At 43.2% G+C, this 10,133-nt stretch overlaps 1 protein-coding gene across 1 annotated transcript; it reads left to right on the top strand.

Annotated features, from left to right (window-relative positions):
- The first annotated feature begins 1,029 nt into the window (after window positions 1-1,029).
- Window positions 1,030-4,555, top strand: LOC108935211 (zinc finger protein ZIC 1). Its single transcript, XM_018753632.2, has 3 exons — window positions 1,030-2,301; window positions 2,763-2,926; window positions 3,324-4,555. Exons 1-3 carry the CDS (start codon window positions 1,335-1,337, stop codon window positions 3,519-3,521), a joined length of 1,329 nt encoding a protein of 442 aa, XP_018609148.1. The 5' UTR covers window positions 1,030-1,334; the 3' UTR covers window positions 3,522-4,555.
- Window positions 4,556-10,133: the final 5,578 nt, after the last annotated feature.

Here is a 10,133-nt window from a genome sequence, read left to right on the forward strand (position 1 = left end):
TGTGCGATAACACATTCATTTCCTGTGCAGTACCACAGATTCCACATATATCTCCAAGGAACAGGACACGTTTCGATTTCTAAAGGTTGAAAATGCAGAACAGGAAAAAAAAACACCTCTTTAAGCGTTCAAAAGCGTGTTTTTAGACTTCGGTGCAAATGTACACATATAATCTCTCCTCAGTGATGTCGGCAATAAAGTAAATTACTTTAAACTGTTCATTACAGACAACTGATTGCTGAAAATGCACCCCCTTTCATTCTTTTATTTATTTTTTGTGCTCACCAAACGTTAAAATTCATTTTCTAGGGAGTCGAGAATATTTGTCAACAAGATGCTGCACCCCCTTCCCGTGACGCAGTTTCTGAGGGATTACAATCAACGCGACAAGAGTTGCATCGTGAATTTTAAATATACAGGCCTCTTTCACGAGTGGTCATTTATCATACCTCAGACAGCCAATGTACCACAGAAACACACATTTTCAGAATTGGGGGGGGGCAGCTTGGTCAGTGTAAACACTCCGGTTGTACACATGAAAAACTCTTCAATGTTTTCTCATAAATTCAGCTACTTACTCTTTGTCGAAAATAATGGTGAGCTCTCATGGGATGTAGCTGAATAGTGGGAACCCTGACATTGCACCCAAACGCAGCATCAAAATGGCAAAACACCTTTTCCTCGCTAAGGTTAAAATGTGAGATGGTGTTTAAAAACATGCCACGTTAAAAATCGATACACAAAAATAAAATAACCCCTTGAACTGTTTTTTTTTTCCACTCTCTCTTTACCTGCTTGCTCAATATAACTTTTGCATACGGGTTCACTCTACTAACCAGCATCACCGTTAACTACCTTACAATACCTGTGACTGATGACACATTAGCCAATGGGGCTTCACTTGGAGGACCGCAAGCTCTTAGCTGATGAGAGTGAGTAAGAGCGGGGGGGTCTTTCTCGAATGGGAAGGCAAGCAGGTCCTCACGTGACACCTCCCCTCTTTTCCCATTCATCAAGGGGGACGGTGTTGTATTTTCAATTCATTTATCTGCAGGAATGATTGCGGCTATCAGTCTGGAGCTCACCGCCTGGATGAGGAGGTGAAAGTTTCTCCGCAGGAGGAGAAACCGCAAAAGACAATATTGTACACGTGATTTGCGTCTGCAGCTGAGCTGAGCTCGCGGGGCAAGATTGCACGCGTTAAAAAATAAATGCAAAGTTTGCGAGTTGCTCAGTGAAGAAGAGTCTCGCAGTTCTGAGACTGAAGATCGGCGCTGAGAATTTCCGAGCCTTTTACTTAGCGTGTGCGTCGCGGTCCGAGCTGCAGAGTGAAGATGCTCTTGGACGCCGGACCACAGTACCCAGCCATAGGAGTGACTACATTCGGCTCGTCCAGACACCACTCAACAGGCGAGGTCACAGACAGTCACAGGGAAGTCGGACTGGGGATAAATCCGTTCGCCGATGGCATGGGTGCCTTCAAAATCAACCACAGCACCCACGACCTGGCTCCAGGGCAGACTGCGTTCTCGTCTCAGGCGCCGGGCTACGCGGCCGCCGCCTTGGGTCACCACCACCACCCGACTCACGTGGGCTCGTACTCGGCGGCCGCTTTCAATTCCACGCGGGACTTTCTGTTCCGGAACAGGGGCTTCGGGGACCCCGCGAGCGCGCAGCACAGCCTCTTCGCCTCCGCCGCGGGGAGTTTCGCGGGGCCGCACGGACACTCAGATGCCGCGGGACACCTTCTCTTCCCCGGACTCCACGAGCAGGCGGCCACGCACGGCTCCCCCGTCAACAGCCAGATGCGCCTCGGCTTTTCGGGAGACATGTACGGCAGAGCAGAGCAGTACGGCCAGGTGACGAGCCCCAGGTCCGAGCACTACGCGTCCACTCAGCTGCACGGCTATGGCGCTATGAACATGAACATGGCTGCGCACCACGGCGCCGGGGCCTTTTTTCGCTACATGAGACAGCCTATAAAACAAGAACTCATCTGTAAGTGGATTGAGCCGGAGCAGCTGGCGAACCCCAAAAAGTCCTGCAACAAAACTTTCAGCACGATGCACGAGCTCGTGACGCACCTCACGGTGGAGCACGTCGGCGGTCCGGAGCAGTCCAACCACGTGTGCTTTTGGGAAGAGTGCTCCCGAGAAGGAAAGCCCTTCAAAGCCAAGTACAAACTAGTGAATCACATCAGGGTGCACACGGGGGAGAAACCTTTCCCCTGCCCTTTCCCCGGCTGCGGCAAAGTGTTCGCAAGATCCGAAAACCTGAAAATTCACAAGCGAACCCACACGGGTAAGATTTTTGCGCCTCGTTCGTTGACGTTGGTTGTGCGCCGCACCCGCAGCCAGCCCTTCTTCACTTGACTTGTGCGTTCGCGAGCATGTCATTTACTGACGTACGTTCGGCATGCCACCGTTTTTTCCTTTTTTTTTTTTTCCTTTTTCCTCAGGCGTTAAACAACATTAGCATTGTGTCTGTGAATCAGGTTTAACGTCAGAGGAAAAAGCTAAGAGTCTATACCAATATCCTGAGCCGTGCTGAATGTTGCGGGCGAGCGCTTGAGACTCGAGTGTGTGACATCACTTGGGTTCAGATGCTGTTCGCTCAACAAATCATGCTTGCAAAAGAAGCGATGGAAGTATTAGAAAAGTTACTTAGACCTCAGTCTCGATCCATTTCGAATGACCCAGATGGCTAGGGCGCCTTCTCTGAAATCTAATGCAAGTGTTGCGTTTGTTTCTGTGCACCACCAGGTGAGAAACCCTTCAAGTGTGAGTACGATGGTTGCGACAGGCGCTTCGCCAACAGCAGCGACCGAAAGAAACACATGCACGTCCACACGTCCGACAAACCGTACCTCTGCAAAATGTGCGACAAATCGTACACCCACCCCAGCTCCCTCAGAAAGCACATGAAGGTAAACGAACGAGATGTGTTTCTCCTTTGCGGATGCGCCGCCTAATTCTTTTGCCCCTGTGCTTATAAAGTAAAGCTACTACTACGGGATCAAAAAAATGTATGTTTCATTTACATTATTGCTTCTACTGTTGTGTTATATCTCAAGACCTCTGTGTATTTTGTCGTGCATTATTATTATCATTATTATTAGTAGTAGTAGTAGTAGTAGTACATTGTTTACTTGTTTTGTAATTTTTTTTTTTTGCTGGTGTCCGGGATCCTGTCTTTTACACTGAAATTACCGTGCTAATTTGGATATCTTGAAAAAACAGAGCACCGGCAATATTTTTGGAGAACGAGTCTGGAGCCAGTTGCTGTGTGCAGTGAACAACCAGGCACTCGGTGTGTTTTTGCAGGTTCACGAGTCCTCCTCACAAGGGTCACAGCCGTCGCCTGCGGCCAGCTCAGGGTACGAGTCGTCCACGCCTCCAACCATCGTGTCTCCGTCCACAGAGAACCCGGGCAGCAGCTCTATATCCCCCGCATCTTCTGCGGTACATCACACGAGCAGCCACAGCGCACTCTCCTCCAATTTTAACGAATGGTACGTTTAAAGAATTTTTAAAAGACTGCACAATTAGGACTGCTTGGAGTCGAATATCTTTTTTTAAAAGCCCCGGAATAAATGTGGGAAAAAAAAAAAAAAAGCCGGAGATGGAAGTAAAACGCTTGGTGGCCGAGCGCTTTTAGCGAACAGTCCAGCAGCCAAGCTGTCAGGGTTCGAGAGACTGCCAACAAGAACATGTGAAAGCGCATGATATGAGCAGGTCGCTCGACCTCCTCTGTACATACTGACACACTTGTTTAAATATGTAAGATGCCATTCTGTAAATAGTTATATATCACAATCTAAATGAATTTGTGAAAATGTGGTCCTTAGATTTATGGAAGATTAATGGTTAAAAGAATGCAGCAAACATTCTTAATGGATCTTATAGCTGATGTGTACCAAATGTGAATTACTCTGTAAAATATACACGTCGATCTAACCGACCATTAGAATTAATGTGCTTTGTATACAGTGCAAAAAATTTCGTCCACAGTTCCAGTCTGAGTATAGTAAACTGTTATTACATGTCATGTCGATAAATCGTATAGTGAAGGCCTGAAAAGTCCGTGTCATTATGTTTATGTGATTGATACTAAAGGTAAAACTACTTGTGCATTGCCTCGGCAACTGCAACAGTTACTCTGTATATAAAATAATTTTTTCTCCATTTCTCCACGCATGTAAAAGGCCGATATCACATGTTAGAAATAATCGGTATTTATGGAATAATTGCGTTCGTTTGTAAAATTTAGTTTACAAACATGTTTGTTTACATTTCGTACAACATTAAAAGGTTAAAAAGCAAAAGAAAATGTATTCAAATTGTTTGTTTACGCCACCTTGTTGAATAGAGTGTGTCATTTTGGCGATGAACTGTGTCTTATGTATGTGCTGCTTCATGAAAGCTGTGTGTTTGTGTCCCTGTATGGATGCCTCTGCAGTATGGCATACAATCAAATTGAAATTCAAACACTTTCGGGCATCGCAGAAAATATGAGTGTAAAGATGTAAATGTATTATGCTTGTGGAACAGAGACGGGAGCCCTGTAGCGTATTTTAGTATTAAAACGATGTGGGCTGCAGAGCTCAGATTCACGTCGATGTGTTGCAGTACTGCACAGCGTTCGGAAGTTAGTAGTGCAATTTAAATTTAATTTGTAAACTTTGACTCGTGTAAAGCAAACTTCGTCTTTGGTAATTAGATTCTTTTATTCATGCCCACAATTAACATCAAATCGAAAGACATGATGATACAAGGGCCGCATGGCAAGATCTAACAAACGCGATTACTCAGATCAAATAAGTGCTAAACGCTTTGAAACACATTAATTTGCACGTTTCGAGAAATCTGTAAGGAAACTGAATCCAACTTGTATGTGACTTTGTTTTTACCCTTCCCTGGCCTACGCAATGAGTAGCATTCCAAGCAGCGACACGTTCAACGACGCTGTATCTGCGTGTTCAATATAATAAACATTCAAACAAACGAATAAACAGGGCGCCACATACAGGCTATTGCCTTGGAAATGAAGATCAGCATCAGCCGAGCTCTTCTATGCATTTTGCATAAGTGTGCGGCTACACAACCAGTGCCTTCAACGTAGTTCTTAAAAGGTCAATTGTGTTATATTAGACACATTTATTTGCTCGTGTTCTATGCTGAAGGATACGATGCCGTACGATCGTCCGAAGCGACGTTTTGTTCAAATAAATTATCAAGTTTTTGTCAGGTATTTGTCACTGGCAGTGAAATCGAGTGCCACATTTAGCGGTCTTACAATGTGGTTAGGTGCTGTAAAAACGACAAATCCCACCGGATTTTGCATTTTGATTTACGCACCGACAGACGTTCAGTAGATATTGCTGTGTGTCCATCTTTTATGGTCTGATTCATCGTTTTACACGCGAGTTTCCTAATTTAAATGGAAATATTAGCCAGCTGGTTGGTACGCATCTGTATACTATTTTGTGCACATAGTTTCTCATACAGGTAAAAAAAAAGTCTTTTCTTTTTGTAACCTGTTACTACAAAAATGTAATGTGTCCTAGTGTCCTTAAAAACATACAGATTTTCTGCAAATATAAATTATTTGCTTTATACGAGTGTAAATCGGACAAACTAGTTTCGTAGTGCGTGCACCTGACCAGTTATTGCTTATTTGTTGTTCTTTCGTTTAAAAGTATATATTTAAACCCGACGACTTTCAAACATATAGACAAGGATTGAACTGTCAATATAAATACAATGAGCTGATGATGTTTCTGTACTGTCATATTATTATTATTATTATTATTATTATTATTACTGTTGTTGTGAATGAACATAACACTATATTTAACTGATTTTCTTATTTTCTCTTGTGGGGTATTTCTGTGTCTTTGTAATTTAAATCACTCCCATTGACATAATACTTACAGAATATACGAAATGGTGTTACTTTGCCGCTGAGCATTGGCTCGTTCCTATAACAGAACTGCGCGCGTAGAAATCATTGATTAATGATCGCTTATTATCTGAGGTGCAATACATAATGTAGTTGTTCCAAGTATGATACAACCGTCTTTGATAAATATGGTTTCGGCAAAACGTTCAATATATCCTTGTTGCTTTGGCATCTTAGTCATATTCATCAATAGTGGTCAAGAAATACACATACATTCATAATAATATATATCCATTTCCAAAAAAAATCTATACCACTACACGTTTTCTGCCAGTGTCTCATTCGTTGTCTGCTGATAACGTGTTGCAGTGATGTGTCCGTGTGTGGTCGTCCCACGGAATGGAGTGTGATATGGGGGGGGGGGGGGGGACGGGGGGACGGGACGGGACTCCCTGGAGTTTCACTCAGTGTTTGCTAGTCGTGTCTCAGCTCAAGTGGTCACAGACTACTTGGTGAATCAGGCGTAAGAATTCTATGCAAAATAATAAATTCTACTCTCTTAGTATACGTTTAAACTCGACTTTTTCCTGCAACTGACCATGGCGATTGTGAGCTAGTACATATGAAGACTGTTTGCGAAGGTGTGGAGAAGAAAGGGCGAACGAAATCCCGTGTAGCGGCACACAGAGCACCAACTGCATTGGCACAGCTCTTCCGGGCAACTCATGCAAAAACAAGGCAATGAAATTGAACAGAAATAGTCTTTTTACTTTTATACAACTTCGTAACGTAAATAAACAGCAGGGAATAAGATTCATTGCACGTACCCTGCCTGTCCTCCATTTTTGTTTCTATCTATGGAAAAAAAAATCTCAGCTTCTTGAACCTACACGACGGGTGTGACGCTAGTCTCGATAAACGGCAGGCACGTACTGTATGGCACGTGCAGTATAGTACTGCCGTCCCGCAGGCCCAACACCAGCATGCTGCTGTGCTCGAACTGTAAGAGTGTGTGTGTGTGTGTGTGTGTGAGCTCTGCACTTAACTGTTGCACACAGTGCTGCAGCTGTTGTCCACACACGGACGTGTAGCCGCTCTCAACATGTTAGAAGGTACCAGGCTGTGTGTGTGTGTGTGTCTCTCTCTCGCGCGCGCGCGCGCACACACACACACACACACACACACACATATATATATATATGACTGACCCTTGGCTGACTTCGACGTTGCCTGGTAGGGGTTTCCAGGAAGACCGATAGGTCAGGGGCAACTTCAAGGACGATATAGGGAGCTAAACAAAGCCGAGCGGTCAAGCTAAGGCCAAACGAGCAGCCGCTTTAAGCGATTCGCGACATCATGTTTCGGTGATTTACTTTCGGAGCCACGTAAAAAATAATGAGTTCATATAGAAGGCGTGGGTGTTTCCTAAAGCCGTAACTGCAATTCGGTGAACTGAAGAAGTTCCTTACCTTTTAAAATAACCGAAACAAAAGTTTGAACTGAGTTTATAGTAAGTTTCAGCAAAACAAAGTTGCCGACAGAAACGTAGCTTGCATTTTAAAGCATGTGTTAAGTTCTGATGAAGGGTAAGAAAAATTACCTTTTTTTTGCCAAATTCTAGGGTAAATACAAAACGCTGCGCTCCTTTCACCCACTTGTACCTCCAAATGCACAGTCACTTGTAGTCCACAGTGATTTGTGCAGGTGTTGACACTGTGTGTACCCCTCAACTGCTGCTTTTTAAAGGGGTCTTTTCCTATGAGCTCCTTCTGACTGACAGTCAGGCAGAGGCACTGTTACACCCACCTGCTCTGGACATGAGAAGTACACAAAAGTGTGTATATCATTTTAGTGCAATACACCGTGTTGTTTAAATTTAGAGCTGAGGTTCTTAACCTTTTTTAGGCCTTTTAGACACTGACAAAGCTCAGGGCCCCCCCTAGAAAAATTTTAATAAATTGCTATGAAATTGTATTCCCTTAACACTGAATTATATGATAGATAACAGCACCAAGGTAATATTTTTTAACTAACTTTATTTGAACTTTTACTTAGTTTTTTGGAAAGCAAGCCTGCCCTTCACGGACCCCATGATGCCCATCTATGGACTCCTCAGGGGTCTGTGGCCCCTAGGTGAAAAATCCATGGTGTAGATTATTAGAATTCCATCTAATTTGTAACATAATATAAACGGATAAAATATGCATTTTAAAGTGCAGCTCCATTTTAAAATTAATACACTGAATGTGCAACAGTAGCTCTGAAATGCAGTAATATGTAAGAAGTGATTATTTGTTTTATAGCCCATATAAATTATACTGTGAACGTGCGCTGTGTAATTACGGCCGGATTTTTATGAGGAGGCATCTTTGCAGGTCAAGGCGTGGTTGGGGGTTACTTTGTTTGCATATTTTCAAAGTACACGAATTTGTTTTTAGATAAAATTGGTAACTGCGCCGCACCTATGTTTGCAGTTTGGGTACAAGTAATTCCCATAAATGTGAAGAATTCGTTGTCAGTCATGTGGTTATCACGCGGTTAACACACAACCATTTATGAAACTTAAAGCTACATCTTATTTAGTGTATTTGAGAACTGCGTTAAAATTCTGGAGTTTACAGTCATTAGGGTTTTCAGAACGGAATGAACGCACTAGAAGTTACGAATTATTTTTTATTTATTTTATAGTATACATCATCGAAGGTTTTTGCTTCTGATATTTATTCTAATATTTGTATAGTTGTAAAAAACTGTATATTTTGAAAATGTTTTGGCAAAACGAATCACCGAATGAAACTACACACAAAAGCATGCTTTTACTAGGGTTGCATTAGCCATTATTTGTTGTATGTATATCGCAAAATTTGACAGGCTTCATCCCAACACAATGACTATTAATAAAACATATATGATTTTATAATATTAGACTTCTGTTCAGGAAACGAATTCAAGAAACACAGACAAAATAGTTCAACGAATTCAAAAACAGACAAATCTCCACTATCACTATGGAAATAACTGTACCGATTGTTGAAACACAGGATAATGAACACTTATTTTCATCGTTACCTTATTATATCGCTTAAGGAAAATAGCAAACAAAGCAAAATTTTATACTTAATTTTTGTAAGTTGCACATTTTACATATATTGACTCGGGAGCATTCGCGTTCGTCCACGCGGCTCCAAGCTTACGTCATTCGAGCCCCATCGTTACCTTGGCGTTGTTAGAATTGTGTTGCGTTTCTCTTTATTCGCGGCGAGTAAGTCGTGAAACCCGTTACAAATACAGCTAATGAGTGCTGACACGGCTGTGAATGACGCGCGACTCCGTCCTTTGCATTCTGGGTGATTCTGCACTGTTTCAGTTGTAGGTGTCCTCGGGGAGGCCAAAGGCACTAGGCTGGCGCGTTGAGACGCGAGACCCGCGGCGCAGACGCAGACGCAGACGCGCTGCTCTATGAGTGCAGCCCAGAGCGCGCGCTTTCCCTGCGCATCATATGGGCTTCGCGAACAGTACAGCTGGCGTGATGGAACAGATTCGTGTTTTGTTACCGTACGGTGAGACATGTGCAACTTAATTTAAACTTCCCGAAGTTTTATAAAGCGGAATACGACTAAAGGCAGGCGAAAAAACCCCAACTAAGATATCTGTAGGTAACGCTTTAACTGTAGTGGTGCCAAACAACGCGCAGCGCGGCCTGCTGCCTGAGAAAATGCGCTCAAACCCATTATGTTATCTGTAGGTTTTTAAATGTCTGTTTTGTCATACTTCAACTCATCATTTCTTTAATATGAATGCAATAAATAAGCAGCTATCCAGGGTTTAAAATAAAACTGTTAATATGGTTACCTTAAATGGAAAAGGGATCCCCGCTGTGAGACAATATTGGGAGCCCTTTGCAGGAAGTCTGCAGCCCGGCAGGTGCAGCTGGAATGGCTGGAAACCAAGGGCCGACCGTCCTGCTAGTCTCCTCACACTGGTACAATCGGACATTCACAACACCTCAGCCTTACAGGACAAAGTCCTCGGGATAAAAGTACCTTCATTCCTTTCTTTGATGCCTAACTCTGCACTTGAGAAAATGACCTGGTCGCAGATTATGTGCATATATAGTAATGGTGCTTTATTCCATCACAAGATGTCTTTGTTTTGTGTGAACAGGGTCGGGCCACGCAGGAGGCAAGCCCAGAATTTGGAAAGGAGCAAAGATGAAGGTCAAATCTGGAACG

This window comes from Scleropages formosus, chromosome 3 (assembly GCF_900964775.1).
Source record: "Scleropages formosus chromosome 3, fSclFor1.1, whole genome shotgun sequence".
Taxonomy (NCBI): domain Eukaryota; kingdom Metazoa; phylum Chordata; class Actinopteri; order Osteoglossiformes; family Osteoglossidae; genus Scleropages; species Scleropages formosus.